This window comes from Dunckerocampus dactyliophorus, chromosome 15 (assembly GCF_027744805.1).
Source record: "Dunckerocampus dactyliophorus isolate RoL2022-P2 chromosome 15, RoL_Ddac_1.1, whole genome shotgun sequence".
NCBI lineage: Eukaryota > Metazoa > Chordata > Actinopteri > Syngnathiformes > Syngnathidae > Dunckerocampus > Dunckerocampus dactyliophorus.
In genome coordinates, this window is record NC_072833.1 from 9952366 (window position 1) to 9970409 (window position 18044).

At 40.9% G+C, this 18044-nt stretch overlaps 1 protein-coding gene across 2 annotated transcripts in view; it reads right to left on the reverse strand.

Annotated features, from left to right (window-relative positions):
- Positions 1-53: 53 nt before the first annotated feature.
- ipo8 (importin 8) overlaps positions 54-18044 on the reverse strand; it is a 22359-nt gene continuing 4368 nt past the window's right edge. Inside the window, exons 5-25 of one of the 2 annotated variants that reach the window (XM_054799871.1) lie at positions 17007-17163; positions 15948-16037; positions 14796-14890; positions 13332-13416; positions 13102-13236; positions 12456-12555; positions 12029-12105; positions 11660-11776; positions 10811-10900; positions 10003-10168; positions 9323-9483; positions 9086-9211; positions 8691-8766; positions 7496-7621; positions 5578-5675; positions 5368-5463; positions 3979-4199; positions 3629-3834; positions 3220-3450; positions 2113-2242; positions 54-987 (exon numbers count right to left, since the gene is read on the reverse strand). In XM_054799871.1, the coding sequence (XP_054655846.1) occupies position 987; positions 2113-2242; positions 3220-3450; positions 3629-3834; positions 3979-4199; positions 5368-5463; positions 5578-5675; positions 7496-7621; positions 8691-8766; positions 9086-9211; positions 9323-9483; positions 10003-10168; positions 10811-10900; positions 11660-11776; positions 12029-12105; positions 12456-12555; positions 13102-13236; positions 13332-13416; positions 14796-14890; positions 15948-16037; positions 17007-17163 (2584 nt within the window). In that variant the 3' untranslated portion in view covers positions 54-986. The remainder of the gene's footprint in view (positions 988-2112; positions 2243-3219; positions 3451-3628; positions 3835-3978; positions 4200-5367; positions 5464-5577; positions 5676-7495; positions 7622-8690; positions 8767-9085; positions 9212-9322; positions 9484-10002; positions 10169-10810; positions 10901-11659; positions 11777-12028; positions 12106-12455; positions 12556-13101; positions 13237-13331; positions 13417-14795; positions 14891-15947; positions 16038-17006; positions 17164-18044) is intronic. The other variant, XM_054799872.1, reaches the window with a different exon arrangement.

Below are 18044 nucleotides of genomic sequence, written 5' to 3' on the forward strand. Positions count from 1 at the left end.
AAATGTGTTATTCAAAAGAATAACACATTTGCATCACAAAATGTTTCTTTTGAACGCATATTGTTTTGAGAAGCCAAACTCTAAACGGCCCCAGCAACTAAGCAGAACTACGTTCATCACCAAAATCTGACCCGACATGGACCAAGTGGGGGTAAGTCGCTGTCAATGGACTACACTGCCATACAACTTCATGTCAAAAAATGCCAACTATCCAAAAAAGTCACAAGTTTTGTCGACGTGAGACAGCCAATTCGAGGCATGTCTACTAAAACGGGATCCATTGTATTAAAAAAAAAAAAAAGGTTGGAACCGTCAGGTGTATTTGGAATCTGTACTCTGTGTTTGCAGCCCTTCCTTCTTCTAAGGATGGACACATGGTGTCATTGTAGACTGTGACCACATACACCACTGGAAAAATTGAGCAACAGCATCACATGTGAAATGTTACATGAACCTTTATCATTTTCAGTAAACAAAAACAACATCATCCAGGCACAGATACAAAGTCAAAACACTGCTGTCGCTTCAGATTTTACGTCTTATTTGTGACATGATAGTCAGGAGTACAATATGCCAGTGAGTCCTTTCTAAAGCAACAAATTCACGAGATGACAAGAAATGCTTTGCTACGGCAACAATGAAAGAAGATTATAGGACAGCACATGCAAACATGTTATTCATCCCAGCTTTATTCTTGAAGAACCATTCACTCACACACTCACACACACGCACACAGTTAATAAACTGCACAGTAAAATAACTTTTTTTAAATGTCCCAATAATATATATTACAACAAAGACCTGTACACACACACACACACACACACACACACACACACAGTCTGTCCTGGTGGATGTTCCAGTAGTGACTAAATGATTGCACCACGTCCCAGATGACAGATAGCCCACCTGGTAGAAACATGGGCCAAAGGTGAAATTCTGCTGCAGTCAGACCAGCTTCCTTATCCTTAGGAGTCTGAAGTAGCTCTAAACATCAGGCAAAAAACAAAACACAAAAAAAAGCACAAGGTTCAATGGCAACGTAGTTTACATACACTTACCATAGGCATGAATATCGTACATTTTGGGCTTTTAATGTTTTGGAACATCTATTGCTTAATTTAGTTGTGATTCTTAATCTCATAAAGTTTGAAAAATGGTCAAAAAGTACAATATTGTAAACTAGTGTAGTGATTCACGCTCTAATCCAGAATTTAACTGCAAAATCTTCCCAAAAAGAGCCTAAAAATCTTCACTGGGTTCTTTGGGCTTTGGTAAAGTCATTATTTTATGCTGCTACGGCAGTTCTTTTTCAAATGCAAATGACTCACAACCGCCGCCGCCATGTTGGAGACATGAACAAGAACATTTCCATTTGCCCGTTATGAGTTCTGTCCAAGTTGGGGACAGGATGTGTGTGGACATCAGCTGTCCATTGAAGCAGCAGTAAAACATGACGACATCTGGGTGAGTCTTAAAAAGCGCAGAGGGCTGGCCATCCAACTCATCAGTCTCTCCCAAATCATCTCAGCAACTTTATTTCGGACACATACATGGTCCATAGGACATTAAAAACAAAAGACATCACCGACAAGACACAGTAAAAGATGGTTGTCCATTGCTATACAAGTTAAGGCGCCGGTGTTTCCACAGACTAGAAAAGCTTTGTACCGGGTCGGTCAGACCATTTGTGATGCTAGTTAGAGAGCATGTTAGCCTTCACAGACACGTGCATGAAGTTCTGCATTTGTCTGTTTCTTCCGGTCAAATGCGAGGCCATGTTTCAGCTTCCCTGCTTCAGTCCACAGTTTAAAAGCTCTTCTGGCCTCAGCGTGAAGCTCTTCTGCGTATTCATTCCAGCCTGGCTTGGCTTTATACTTTCAAAGTTTTACAAAAGAGACTTGCTTGATGTTTTCCGGGATGCGTGGCCTATCGTGTGCTCTCACACAAACATCAACGCTAGCAAGCGCTTAGTAAAACCTTTTTTCTTTACATATTAAAAACCAAAGAGTGGCATGAGTCTTGGAAACATGAATATGCTTCCATACTTGAGTTTCCATTTTGCAAACGTCTAAAAATCCAATTCCATACTTGCGTAGGACCCCTGCTTACCACTGGCCTTTGGTGGCGTTGCTCCTCCTCTGCTGTGAGATGTTGTAGATCTCCTGGAGCTGTGCCTTCTGGTCATCACTCAGGGGAGCTGTCAAGCACTGGTACCAAGCTGCGTCGTTACTCTGGACCCCTAAAACGGTGCAAGATTATACAATGTGTGTATTCTTTTTGGGGGGTTTTCCACACTAATACTGAGTACAAGTATTGTATCCAGTATCAGTGAGAGTTGATACTCAGTTAAGACTGAATCACACTCAAACGATCCCAGAGGTGCTTATTGGACTCAGGTTTGGGGACGTTGCAGTCTCGTCTACTCTGTGTTCCAAATTATTATGCAAATAGAAATTTTGTATCAAACGTAACATTTTTTTGTTTTTCAATTCAATTCCTGGATGGCGTCGTGTGTTGGGGCGTCCAATATCGCAATGCCTTGGACAAGGCATGAAAACGTTCATCATTCGCAAAAACGTCCGTGCAGTGAAGAAATGTGTGGCTGATTCAGATGACAGCCGGGATTGTCCAAAGTTCAGCCATTTGCGGCCCACAGGTCCAAAAAAAATAATTAAAGGCTTACAAGAAAAAGCTACTGGCTTTGTCACAAATCACCAAAAGCTACTGTTTGTACAGTGGAACCTGTTTATGTCGACCTCTCAGACTGGTTGACTCACGTCGACATAAGCGGTTGTCAACATAACAGACATAACCATCGTTGTCCTCCATTTGTGCATATTAGGGCAACATCGGCCGATTTCCATGGAAAATCGGCCGATGTTGCTTATGCCGATCACCTGTGGCTAGTACCGTTGCAGCCTGCAGCCTATCGCCGTCCCGATGTGCACTCTAGTGTCTCGTATTGTATCGTCGATGACAATTAAAAAAGCTTTCATGAATTCAACGTGTGCATTTTTTAGTTGCTGTGGTAGAATTCACACTATTTATACTGCCGTCATTTTATTTTGATGCCTACTTTGCACTGAACAGGAAGTCACAGCGTGCATGCTGTGTGACTGGACAGTCGTGACATAAACGGGGTCAACTTGAACGGGTTCCACTGGTGTCTCATACAAGAGCAAATCATGCAGAAGGGTCACAAAAACGTGGACTTACTGAGCAGTGCGGCCGCAAAGAACTGATACTCATCTTCTCCATTGTCATAGTCAACAGGTGTGCTGTACTCTTCCAGGGGCGTTCCCTCAAAGCAATCATCATCATCATCATCATCATCATCCCAGTAGTCATCATCATTATTCCCATCTCCCAGGCCCATTGGTGTACTGGACTGCTGCTGCATAGTATTGCTGTTCTCATTCACCTCATCTTCATCGCTGGGAATCTCCTCTGCACACACACACGCACGCACGCACACACACACACACACACACACACACACACACACACACACACACACACACAACATAAAACCACATATGAATGTAATCTTGCCCTGGTGTTTTAAGACACTGATAATACATCTTTGGGTTTTTGTGCTTACATGAATCCCTGTTTTTCATCTCACCATTTTTATCTTCAGCCAGAGTCTTATTATGGGCCAGCTGGTCTGGTTTATTGATGTGACGGGAGGTATAAAGGTGTTTGAGGCCCAAAAAGAGCAGCAATATAGAAGGAATAATCTGGGCGGCGACTCCCTCCAGCACCGCTGGCCGACTCGGAAGCTCCATCAGCACAGTCAGGCCAATGATGCACATCTTACGGTCATGGAGCCTGGTGAGTGGATCACAGGGAAATACAGGTAAAGAAAAAGTATATGGCGTACAGAGCGGAGGCTACTCTTCATGGAAATGATGTATATTTTTCTTCTCATAAGGCTCATTAACTCTAATCAGATAAAGAAGGTCTTGGTCTCACCCAAGGAAGAACTCTGTGTCATTCATCCACTGGTTGATGAAGTGCACAGTGATGGGCTGGGAGTATTGGGGGAAGTGCGTGTTGTCCAAAGTGTGCATGAGAAGAGCTGGGTTGTAGTAAAGAGCAGCAATAGCCACCTCCAGGCACATGATCCTGAGCTCGTTGGACTTTACGCCCCGCATCAAACGCTCCAGGACCGCTTCCACAAACAGAGGGATGCACTACAATGGAGGGATACGCAAATCTGTTTAAACTTCTATAGATATGTACACAGGTGGACACAATTGTTGGTCAACTTCTGAGAAAGAAAAAAAGCCGCAATGATCACAGAAATAACCTACCAGTCACAATAGTAATAATAGGAATTGAATGAAAATGAATGAAAATCAGCATAAAATGATAGTACACGTAACTTAATATGTAAACAGGCATTATTTTCACTGCAATCAATCCATTTCTGTAACGGGGCCCGGGTGGTGTAGTAGTACATGCTGGTGCTCCTGTTATGATGTTTTGTGGTTACATACGCACTCCCAGAAATGATTAATACTCTACAAAAAAAACAAACTAACTATATGCGCACGGCAGTGCGCGTAGTCGAGCCTCGCCACACTCAGGAAGGCGTCTCCCAAGTGTGAGGCATACTCTTCTGATGGCAATACATCAAATAAAAAAGTAAAAGTAAAATTAGACGTTGTATTGCGGTTAGTTGGTTCCAGACCCAACCATGATAAGTGAATTTACGCTAAGTGGGATTCAATATTAAATGGAAGATTTTTGTAGTTACAGCATAAACCATTTTTTTCCTATCAGGGGTCCAGCAAGTTTCTTGCATGATTGGTTTGGTTTACTAATTCTTTTTTTTTTTTTCATGCCAGATGCCGTTCCTGATGCAACCCTCCCATTTATCCCAGGTTGAGACCGGCACTGGAGAACTCCAATGGCTGGTGTTGGGCCCCTAGCTGGGATCAAACACACACTGTCTGCCTGGCAGGCAGCATCTTGTACCACTACACCACCAGGGTGCCTTGAGAGAATTTGTATAATAAAAACATGAATAAATGATCAGTTAAAATAAATTATATATACAGTATGTTTACATTTCAGTCACAGAGGTCATATTTGTAATTAGAGATAAAACAGTATGAACATTTCATATGATTATTGTCACCAAATGTATCTCAAAATTATAACAATATTGTAAAATGGGTAAATATGCCCACACCATAGTCCTCTTGGCAGGTGCAAAAACATTTTGATCAAGTAAACTTATTAACGGTAAACAAAGTAAATACAATAATTACATTTTGAAATGATAAAATAACTGTCAGCACCATTTATGGATAAAATGGATATATCCCGATTTGCAGTGTAGGTTCTGGTTCTGACCTGATCGATCCCTCTGCCTTTGCACTGCAGTATGATCACCTCCAAAAGTTTGGCAGCGTGACACTCTGCGTCCTCACCTGAATCTGTAATCAGCACCTGGAGTAGATCGTGAACAACATTGATCAACGAGTCAAGGCACAGCAGCAAACCTAAGAAACCCTTCAGTCAGCTCAGGCTGTACACAAATGAGCAGCAGAAGAGAAGCATTACCTTTTTGCACATGCTGTAGATGATCTCCAAGTGCTTGGGGTTGGACAGGAAGACGTCTGTGTCCACAGTGACATAGTTGTGCAAAAGCGGCAACATATCTGTAACACAAAAAAGAAACGCCTGAGCTCTGTGCTCGCCAACAAAGAAGGCTTTTGAGGCTGGCGCTTGGCAACTTCAAGTTTCAAGGCTGATGACTGAGCCGCCGCCCTCTGCAAGCCCTCTAACATTGAACTATACTGTCATATTCAACCTCAAGAATAAAAATGCAGAATCATAGAGCCTGTTCATGTTGTATCAGTGCAGCAAGTGAAAAAAGACTAACATTTTGTGACAGTGTTTAGTACACTGATAAATACATTCTCTTAAAATGTATACTGCATATGAAGGATTGAAACATTTTCCAAAAATATCACTTTAGATGAGCTGCAAAACTAAAACAATAAGGCCTATGAAGTAAATACTGAGTATTTAGAAGGAAACATGAATACATTATCCAAAATATGACACACAGGCACACATTAAAACATTTGAATATCATGCAAAGGACTATTTATTTTAGGACTGGTTCAGACCAGGTGTTCTTTTGCTGATTAGAGCACAACAGTAGGGTGCAGCATTTAACTTTGACAATACTCAAATTTTAAGAGATACTGAATTGGGCTGTTTGTTAGCCATAAGCAACAATAATTAAAATAAATTAAAAATGTATAGATTCTCAAAATATGTAATTTTCTGTGTATTTGCAGAATTTCACTTTTGAACAGTAGAGGAGATAATTATTTCATCTCTTGCTGATTTCTTAAGATATTAACAATTAGGGATGCTCCGATCGATCGGCCACGATCAGTATCGGATGATCACGTGATCGGCATATCGTACTATGGCAGCCCGCAGCGACCCCTGCGTACAGTGTAGTGTCTTGCCCTGACCAACATCTTGGGCAGCGTCGTCCTCCCACTTTCCTTCACAGCTTGCAGGCGTGCCAAAACGAAAAGCGTGTGGAACTTAACTGCTAACACATGCCAAGAAAACTATCTTGCAGGGGTAGCACGTTAATACGCGGTGAGCTCACAGTGTGATCATCAGTCAGACGGCAGCTGACGCAGCCGTGTGAACAACACTCGCCCGTATGTGTGTGACAGTCAGAAGGCTAAGCAAATAACCCCAAAAATTACTGAATTCATCGGACGAGATGACCAAACTTTCTCAGTGGTGAGAGACACCAGGTTTGCCGAGTGCTCTCTCACTTACCTGGAAGTCCTGCCAATGTACTCTCACATCCAAAGTCTCCTTAAAGAAGGCGTCTCATCCTCTGTAAGTTTCACCCCTGGCCAATAGCACTCATCATAAATAAAATGAAAAATGTACAATCCATGTGATGGGTATCGGAATTGGCAACATAAAACCCTGATCGGAGCATCCCTATTAACGATTACTAGTACATTATAGCAAACATTACAGTGTTACTAATGGTTTTCTCTGTGACTGTGGTCCCAACTCCCATAATACCATTAACCAGCTCCACCTTTCTCATAATCATCCTTACTCCACCAGGTTAACTCTTTCATTGAACTTCATCGCAGGGACGATTGGCTGTTATCTTGTAATTACAACATTTTTAATTCTTGCACTAACAGTGGTCCTTTTTTCACAGAGCGTCCTGGTGAGTAATTTGCGTCCTTCATTGACAGAGCAAGGGTCAGAATTTTTTATGTTTGGTAGGGAATACTTACTTCACACAATCAAATACAGAGTCATTTATAACCTCTCATTTTTCCTGCATTTTTGTTGCTGTTCTGTCTCTCTCTGTTAAAATAAACTGACCATAACTATTATGGACTGTTTGTCTTTGGAGGGGAATAAATGTCAAAAATCATTATTTTCCCCACTGTATAAGTAATGGTAAGGATGGACCAACCAGTGAAGTAGTCAAAGCAGTCGTGTTGAAAGACATCATACAGGACGCTCAGGAGCTGCCACATCTGGGGGGAGATGGTTTGGCATGTAAGTCCGAATGCCAGTGACAGGATCTCCTCATAGAACTCTGCAAAAGACAGCAACCTGACATCATGCTTGCCGACCCCTGGTTTAGACTCTCCAATGTTGCAAATCAAAAGATGTATTCCATGTGGAATTTCCTTTGTTTTACATTGTATCAAAAACTTCTGGTTAAAGAACCTAGCCTATTTTTACATTCTGTATGATAGGTGTCGCGATTAAAAGGTGATGATATTTCTTGTTCAAGAGAAAAGCTGTCTCTTGAGAACAGGGCAGCCAGAAGCCAATCAAATTGTGATCTATGGCGTCCTATTCATGATGATACACATAATATGGATGTGACAGTGCGCAAGGAAGGATTACAACTGCACACTAAGTGCTTTGTGCTCACTATAAACCTTGCAATCCAAGCTGGCCTTAGATTTCCCCCGCGTCACTCGTCACCCGGCGGGCGCTTTTTTCCATTTCTGGCGCGATGTTCATGTCCAAGCAGACACAGTAAGTCTACACTTCATCAAAGTTACTTAAGATTTGTCAGATCAAAACACAAGTGCAGCATTAGACTTCTATCCAATCATTCGGAAATTCACGACTTCCATGCTCTGCATTCTAAGCACTGTAGCTTCTTCTAGCGTAAAAGTAAAACTAATCTACTGCAATCGCCCATCTATTTTACATGTGTCTTCATAACTACAACATAAATCAGTAGCTACAACTGCCATCATTATGTTAACGTTTATAATTTTGTTAGCTTAGTTTTTGGTTGTTTTTTTTTTAGTTTATAGTAATTTGTTTCAATTTGTGGAAATAAGTTCAGCAGTTAAAAGCAACATGCTTAGGTCATGCATGCAAAGTTATACAACATTTCAAAATGTATCTGCATTGTTTTGTGACTCAAAGTCTGTTTGTCCAGTTCTATATTTTGTCATTGCAGCTTTCTTAAAAGTAATGTTAAAATATTCTTCTGGTGAGGTGAGTGTATTGTGACAACCCTCGTGTCAAGATATTCCATTCCACGTGCACGACAGAAAAGAAGTGACACAGTGAAAAGAATCTGAAAAAATATGTAGGTTTACCAAAAGATAAGCCACTATACTGCCTATGCACACACACACCTGCCATACCTATGATAGGTTTCTGCAAGACCAGACCGATCACTTGCAAACAGATACCCTCCAACTGTTGAGTGACCTAAGGAAGACGAAAAAAGGAAGAAAAAAAATATTCATATTACATTACTGTTCATTCACTGACAGGTTATGACAGGGTGTTGAACCTGACATGCTCAATGTCCTGACACTCCAAGTGTGGAATGCCTCACCATGGAGGTGTCTTGTGGCTCCTGAAATACTACAGTCTAGATACCTACGCCACCTCAACAGGCTCTTTGTGATCTCTCAAGACTAGGATCATCTCTCCTCTAAGTGGCTTACTCAAGCTTTGGTACTAACTCGGCCATCTCGGCTTCAGTGATAGACTTTGTGTATGTCTATCACTGCAGATGACTTACCTCCTTGTGATCCTCCATGACTGTAAGAATGGTATCGATGGTGCTAAGAACGCCAAGGGCCATGACAGTCTTGTCTTCATTCTCCTCATATTCCTCACTCTGAAGGACCCTGGTGAAGATCTCTGCCTGGGAAGTACACATACACACTTGACGGTTAAACATACCTGTGTGTATAGATATGTATTATATCAGTAAAGCATCCAGAATGATGTAACAGGTTATTGCTCGATGTCCCACCAGGCTCTGTGTCATGTCAACAGCAATTGCTGCAACTTCTTGGTTGTACTCGCAGATCATCTTTTGAATGACATTTGTCAAATCATCATTCTCAGTCTCCTTAACCACATGGAGCAGCTCTTGCATGACTGGTCGGATGTAAGGCCTGATGTACTGCTTTGCTACACACAAGCACAAATGAAGAAAATTAATTTATGAACTGGATAATTTCTGTAGAAATTGCGTGTGAATGCTGAAGAGCTGAAGTGAGAATTTTTGGGGTATGGAAAATTGTTAGCCTGATAGGGCTCCAGACTAAGACTAGATGCTCACATTTTGCGACAAAAAATTGTAGACATTGCCAGTAAATTTTTCATCTACTCGCGCATGTGCGACCAGGTAAAAGCATGCATCCCGCATTGAGTTGACGAGATGCACTTTGTCCCTTATTACAGTGAGAATGAAAAATAGTCTGTAAAATGTGGAGTCAATTGACGAGAGTGTGTCACAGTATAAGCCATAAATTACTCTCTCACTTACAGTTAGTTAATTTAAAAACAACTGATAAACGTTGCTGCAGAATAACATGTGTGAATGCTCTTCAACATTCACACAATTAGAATTGTTCATCCCTGTTAACTGACTTAATATAGCAAAACAGGAGCAACTTCAAAACCACATGTACACTTTCCTCAATATACCTTCTTCTTGATTGCTGACCAAGGTTTGCAAAGCAATGGCTGCCTCCACCTTGACGGGCATCTCATTGTCATCGACCAGGTCCTTTTTGACCAACTCCACCGCATTCCTTAGTGCCATCACATCGCGGAAACTGAGCTGGCCGAAACAGTGGAGGACCCAGCATGACTGACAACAAAAACAACAAGTAAGACCATGTATAACAGCGAATTGTGTAAAGTTATTCAGATCTGTTACACTTGTGGGGTGAAACATGAGAAACTCTTGTTGGCAAGTACAGAATTCAAACGTTTCTTGTAGTTGGTCATCAGTGGGGGTTTTTCAGTGTTATTCTCATTCATCCAGGTCATTGTATTCTTAGGGCATAGAATCGACCCCAACTGGACTGTTCAGGTTGTCATAAAATACGTTTGGCCTCTCATCCAGGGACTGGATAGGACAAATGGGCTTCTTCTTGAGCCACTCATTAGTAACCTTGGCCATATGGTTTTGGTTGCAATGCTGTGAAGTAACAGCCCCAATGCAGCTCCACCACCATGTTTGGCAGTGGGCATGGTGGTCTTGGACTCATATTCAGACAGGGTTTGTCTGCCTCCAAACAAAGTGAGTGGAGTTGATGCCAAAGAGCTAAATTTTGGTCTCATCTGACCACATCACATTCCCAAATCTTTCCTTAATCATATCGTGAAGCATTATGCTAAACTTAAAATCCGACATTCTTCTACACCTTGATTGCAGTCGGACAGCTGAATTTGCTGTAGAAAGTGACCATGTTAGTATATTTTTGTACTGTACCGTATGTACTCTTACCCTGGCTCGCAAGTAACCCAATGGCGAGTTGAGCAAAGGGAAGACATAGTTTTGAAGCATCAACTCCATCTGCTCCACGTAAATCCTCTTCTGTAGAACACACACACACACACACACACACACACACACACACACACACACACACAGCATAGCCCAGAGAGATTTGTTGAAATCTTTCAATTGTACTTTTACAGTCTATAACTAGCTACAGTACAGTGGATATACGTAAATGGTCTACACTGGGGGTGTAACGAGACACAGTTCACGACACGATACACAAGATTGGGTCTACAAGAACAAGCGGAGACTTTAACTTTACTTTTTAATAAAAGTAGAATGAAAAAATATATGTCAATATATTGCAAATGTGCCAAGGTGCTGAAACCAATGCAGAGTGAAACCTCTTCCTGCCTGTTTGGAGGTGGGAGACGAGGAAAACAGACACGAATACCCATGGCGAAATACTGAGGCCGGCAAAATGAATTTAATTTTAACTGATTGTATGATTAATTCATTCATTTATTATCGTCCCTGTTGCTGTCCCCTTGTGCCCATGAGACAGTTTCTTTTCTGAACGACAAATCTTGTCACATTTTAATCTTGCGAGAATCTAGATCTAGTCTACACACATCTGCGGGTGTGTCCATCTTTTCTTCTGTAATGGACTTCAGTTTCATAGGCTCCAGCATACGCCCGCAACTCTAATGAGGATAAGCAGCATAGAAAAGGGATGGATGGGACTTCAGTTTCTTTTTTGATTCAACTGTTCTTTCATGTTAAATGTAAGTTGTGAAACCATTAAATGTGTCCTAAAAGCTGTCACTTTACGCAAGAACCTCTGTAGTATACCTTAAGTAGTAGCTCAGCTAGTGCACCAATGCAGTGTAATGCCCCATCCTTCCTATGAGAGTCACAGGTGGGATCCATCAGTATCTGATGACAGAACGCCATCATTTGAGGCATAACCTTGTGAGAGAAAAGCTTGTTAAAAAAGGTTACATGTTTATAATGTTTATAATCTAACTACTATCTATCCAGCATCATTTACAATGCAATACAAATAAACATTAATACATTAAAAAAAAAGGTAACTGCCATTGTTACAATAGAGAAATAAACACATTTTTAGAAAAACTGTTCAAAACTTAAACAAGAGTCAGTTCCTACAAAGTGTAATGTAATTCTCAACACTTCTGCTACTTGTACTCTTCTCCTCACCTCCTTTCTCTTCCGTGCAGCATTACACAAAAGACTCTGAGCAGCAGTGGCTGGAAGGGCATGATCGTCGTAGAGATCTGGAACAAAATGAGTCATTTTTTGTTTTAACCTGTAAAAAAAAACATCCACTCAAGGAAGAATCTGAAATAATGAAATACTGTCAGGTAAAAATTATATGTTTTTGTTTGGTTAAAAGTTCATGCTAAGCACGTGTATGGCTTAAGGTTGGCAGGTGTGCTCAAAAAACGAATTAAACACAGTTTTGTTCTTCTAACGTTTTCCCTTTGTTTGTTTGAATAGTTGCAAGACCTTTTCAAGCGATTAAGTAAAAAAAGAGGTCAGGAAGGACAAAAATAGGCATTACAGAGTAGACAACATAATATTCCTATATCTATACAGTATACAGGTATGCTTTGAAAGTACTTACTAAACTTCATGTGGATGTATTCAAATGGGTCTTCTTGCCACAGCCTCTCATCCTCATCTTTGTAACACATGAGAGGGAAGATCACCTCCTGACAAATGGTCTGTAAGAGATGAAAGCTTCAATGAAATATTTACATTACTATTCATAACTACTCGTGTACAAATACATTTAGTTACTGAAACCTTACCAACATCCATCGTCATTGAAATCTGTCAACAGACCACCGCCTTTTAACGGTTAACACATTTATAGAGTTAACCGTAAGCCTAATAAATCAATTGGCAAAAGAAAACATCCTTGCCTGTTCCTCAAATGTCACAATGGCCATAACAAAAGTAGTCATGGGTGAGCAAGCAAGACGTGGTTTTGACTTTTGGATTATTTTGAGTCTTCATATTTTATTTTATGAATTATGAAATGTGCCAGTTGTCAAAAAACTGCAAGGAGCGTTAACATCACAGTCATTCTATGACTCATCTACGCAGCACGCGCGCATGTGCGTGTGAATGGTATCATCGTGCAGTTTGAAGTGGTACCAAGCGGAGTACGATCGGCCTTGTGTGAGAACACCCTGAGCTGAGGTCATGAGGTTAGCTCCTTCCACAAACATAGTAATGTTAAATGTCACGCTTGTCCTCTGTGGTACCTGCATGTGTGGCTTCATCTGTTTCCACGTCAGAGAGTGGGAAATGCCCTGGTTGAGATAGTTGAGACACTGCTGCAGAACACGGGGCGCAACATACTGCCTCTGTCTGTGTTGGTCCACCACCTTCAACAAGACCTGGACAGAAGGTGAAAACAGAAACAAGGGCCACAGCCAAAACAAAATCATTAGCCTGAGCCATAAGTACATTTTGAACCAAAGCAAATACTTACTTGCTGTATACCGACTGCATAAGTCTTCAAGAAGTAGTCAGCAAACTCAATGTACTCCTTTGTCACATTGCCAGGGCTTCCATATCTGTAAAACATGCCAAGAAGCATTTCAGGATGTTGTACACATACACTGAGGAAAATAAGTATTTGATCCCTTGCTGTTTTTTTAATTTTACTATCTTACAAAGACTGTGCATTGTTTCATGGCAAGTTCATTGTAACGGACAGGAACACAATGAAAAACAATAAACAACATTAAGTAATGGTTATAATTTAAGTTGTGGTTAGCATGTTGGCCACACAGTCACAGTCTGGAGATCAGGAAGAACTGGGTTCGAACCTCCATTGGGCATTTTCTGTGTGGAGTTTGCATGTTCTCCCCGTGCGTGCGTGGGTTTTCTCCGGGTACTCCGGTTTCCTCCCACATTCCAAAAACATGCATGTTAGGTTAATTGGCGGTACTAAATTGTCCGTAGATGTGAATGGTTGTTTGTCTATATGTGCCCTGTGATTGGCTGGCAACCAGTCCAGGGTGTAACCCGCCTGTCGCCCGAAGTCAGCTGGGATAGACTCCAGCATACCCCCCCGACCCTAATGAGGAGACGCGGCATAGAAAATGGATGGATGGATTTAATTTGTATTTGATTGAGGGAAATACGTTTTTGGTCCCTAAGCAAAACATGACTTAGTACTTGGTGGAGAAACCCTTGCAGGCAAGTCCAGAGGTCAAACATTTCTTGTAGCTGGTCGCCAGGGTTGCACACATCTCAGGAGAGATTTTGGTCAGGGAAACAGTCCCAAGCGAAAAAGCTAAATTTTGGTCTGATGTGACCACATCACACTCTCCCGAGCCTTATCTGAATCATTCAGGTGATGATTGACGGGCCTGTACGTGTGTCTTTTTGAGCAGGGGACCTTGCAAGCAATCAATCCATTAGAGCAAAGTGTGTTACTAAAGCTTTTCTTGGTGACTGTGCTCCCAACTCTCTTGAAATCATTAACCAGCTCCTCCCTTGTAATTCTGGGCTGGTCCCTCACCTTTCTCACAGTCACCCTTACCCCAGAAGGTAGAATCTTGCATGAAACTGCAGCGCAAGGGCGATTAACAGTTATCTTATATTCCATATTATTACCAATAGTGGTCTTTTTGTCACCAAGCTTCTTGCTGATGATCTTGCAGTTCATTACAGCCTTGTGCAGCTCTACAATCTTGACCCTGGTAAGCCACATAATGGTTGCTGGTTGGTAGGGAATCAAATACTTATCGAATGATTTGGGAGCTTTTTTCCTACATTTGGTTTCTCTCTCGATTACAGTAAACATACCATAAAAGTTCTGGACTGTTCATATCCATATAGAATAAACGTTCACAATCAACAAGGATCAAATACCTCCGTAAACAGCAAAAGACTATTTTTGTTCATGGTGATGGAAAAAAAAAAAAAAAAAAAGTTCCACTCTCACCGCTTGAAAAGTCGTGTGATGACTCGCAATGCCCATTTCTTACACTTCCACCATGGTAACACAGGACGGTCATCTTCATCCACCTTCAATGTCTCCTAATAAAGGTAACAATCATTTCATTAATCCAGACTTGGGCAAGTGTACCGTGCTTGGGCCTTTAGGTGTCAATATGCCCTTGTGCACTGCATGGACTGCCAATAAAAACCAGTGGTGTTATCGTACACTCTAGATACTGGGTTCACGAGAACAATACAATATTTTAACATTACTTGTAACACTACAATGACAAAACATGGGACTGGACAAACAGACTTTTTAATTTAACTGAGTCACAAAACAATGCCGGTACATATTTAAATATTTTATAAATTTGCATGTATGACCTAAGCATGGTGCTTTTAACTGTCAACTTCCACAAATTGAAACAAACACCTAAAAATTCTAAAAGCTACAATAGTGATGCAGTTGCAGTTATGCTGTTACATTTTAGTTATGTAAAGACATACTGTATAATAGATTGCAGATTGCAGTCGATTAGTGTTAATGTTTATGGTAGAACTACAGATCCCATGATGCTTAGAGTGCACTACCAGGAAGTAGTGAAATAGAGGCTACTATGACATGTTTTGATAGTCTTATGCAGCATTTGTGTTTTGGTCTGACAAATCTTAAGTAACTGCATCTGCTTGGACATTAACACGGCAGCAGCTGTACAACTCTGATGGAGAGAAAAAACCCCACACGTCACAAGCAAGTTTACGCTGGGAACACCGAGGTAGGCTGGCTTGCAAGGTTTATAGCGTGTGTAAAGCACTTAATGTGTGGTTCCAAGACTGCCTCGCATGCTGCCACTTCCATATTACGCATACTATCATTCACAGTAGCGTCATAGGGTTGGTAGCGCTGGCTTCTGGCTGCCCTTTTCTCTAAACGAGAAATATTGTTACGTTTTAATCTCGCAAGATTTCGTGACATCTTCAATAAAAACACGTGTATGACTTTTCAAACATTTGGTATGGGTATGCACAGGTTTAAAGAATTTTGTAAAAAATTGTTAGGAACAATAATTTACTCAAGGGAACTTTGGTATGTACAGAAAAATTATGAGTGTATGTGCGAAAGTGTGTGCGTGTGTGAGAGTGTGGGTCTTACAGCAGGAACATCTTTGTCCATTATGGCTCGAAGTATTTCCATCCACTGAGTCATCACAGTGTAGTTGATCAACTGGAGGGGCAGCGAGTACTGCGGGTATACACCAGAATAAGATCATCATTACAGTACTCCTTTCATCATCAACTTTTCCCATATGGATATAGTCTAGTATTTTCTGTATGATTCCAATCATTTTTATAATTTTCGTGAGTAAAAATCATTGAATTTGTGCATTTCCTGATCAAATACAGTAAGGAAACAAGAGGTGGCCTTTGAATGTGCAATCCCTCATAATCTGAGTTGCGTGGGCCTGTGCTCATTTCTGCTTCTCAAAAAGCTGCCTCTATGTTTACAGAACGATTTATTATGCACCATGACTTTCTACAGCTTGTGTAGCGTCTTTAATGCAAGTGTGCGACATCAGTTTTCTTGCTGATCTGACAATAACCTGCAGAGAAAAGTCATTAGGGTGAAGCACTCTACCACAGCAGAAGGGGATGCCTATGTAACTCTGACCTCACTAGCCATGAACCACACCACACATCCCCGGTATATTTATACAAGAATAAAATGTATATTAATCAATGGCTAATCCAGTTAAAATGAATGTTTAAAATACAGCAGTATTGTGGTCGTTTGCTGAGTGCCTTGTTAAAATACTGAAAGATTATTAGAATATAAAGTGGACAGATTTAAGACTTCTAAAAATGTAAAGATATACAGTCCAAGTATCAGTATTAAGCTGTCATTACCCAGCTACCCATTTTTTTGTCAGTCTCTAGTGTAGATTTATTGGAATAACTACCATGTCATCTATTAGGTCTTTGTCCTGGTAAACATGTATGGCACATCGGCTATGGACATTGTGCACGTTTGGTGTGGTTATGATTTTCCTCTTGTTCTAATATTGCTCTATATGCAGTGTATAATCCGAACGAAAAAAAAACAAAATCACCTTGGTGAAAATAACAACTTAATACCCATGTTGTAACAAATGCAGGAAGGAGTCAAGCTAAAAACTTGAATGATATTCTGGATCTGTTGAAGAAACAAACATACCTGTACAAGAGAATGGAAGATTTTAACGATCTGTTTCTGGATGAGGGCAGCGAAGATTGTGGCGTCAGTCAGCAGCTGGATGATAAGTTGCTGAATCCTCGGCAAAAAGATTTGCATGGCTGCAAGCAATGGCTCCCTCTCATCCGCCTTCCTGTACCTGAAGTGAACACACATTCTGATAAAGCACGTGTGACAAACTCGTGCCCTGGAGGGCCGAGACGCTGCAGGTTTTCTCTCCAACCAGTTTCTTCAGCAGGTGATTTAACTGATGAGCTCCTTCCCTCAAACTGAAGGTGTTGATCATTAAAATCACCTGCTTCAGTGACTGGCTGGAAAGAAAACCTGCAGTGTCTCGGCCCTCCATGGCACGAGTTTGACACCCCTGTGTCAAAAAGCCTACTGGAAAGAACCATTGTCTTTGGTTGTCACACGTCAGATGAAGAAGAAACTGTATTTTGGGTGAATATACTCAATATCAACCTATTTTTCTACTGTGGTTCATGTGTTGCAACTGATGATAAAGACTTGGATCCCACATACTGTATCAAAATGTGGCTATTAGTCGTGGAACAGTACACCATAATCGCGGTTTAAGGTTTGGTTCAGCTTATTTTGTGTATAATAATGGAACAAAATGCACAACAAAAAATCTTTTGTGTCAAAGCAATCTGAGGTTACTTAAGATAAATGAAAATACTTAAATCCATTGAATATGTGTTAGCGGTAGGGCAATGGACACGTAACACATTTTCACATGGACTGGACATTTCTGTAATAATATTGTATTATAAAGTTGGAATGTTCTAAGTCTAAGGGAAATTAGGAACTATTGTGCTTTTATGACAGGTCACAGGATAGGATTTAACAGCATTTTGTTGCTGTGGTAGAATACAGGGTAATGTCATACTGGTGTGCAAAGATCTTGCATGTTATGTGTTCATACTGGAGCAGCGTCCCAACAGAGACACCAGCAAATACCTTTTCTGCCAAATGAAACCAACTTGTTTACTCTTCATTCACTGTAGTTGAAGGAAAACA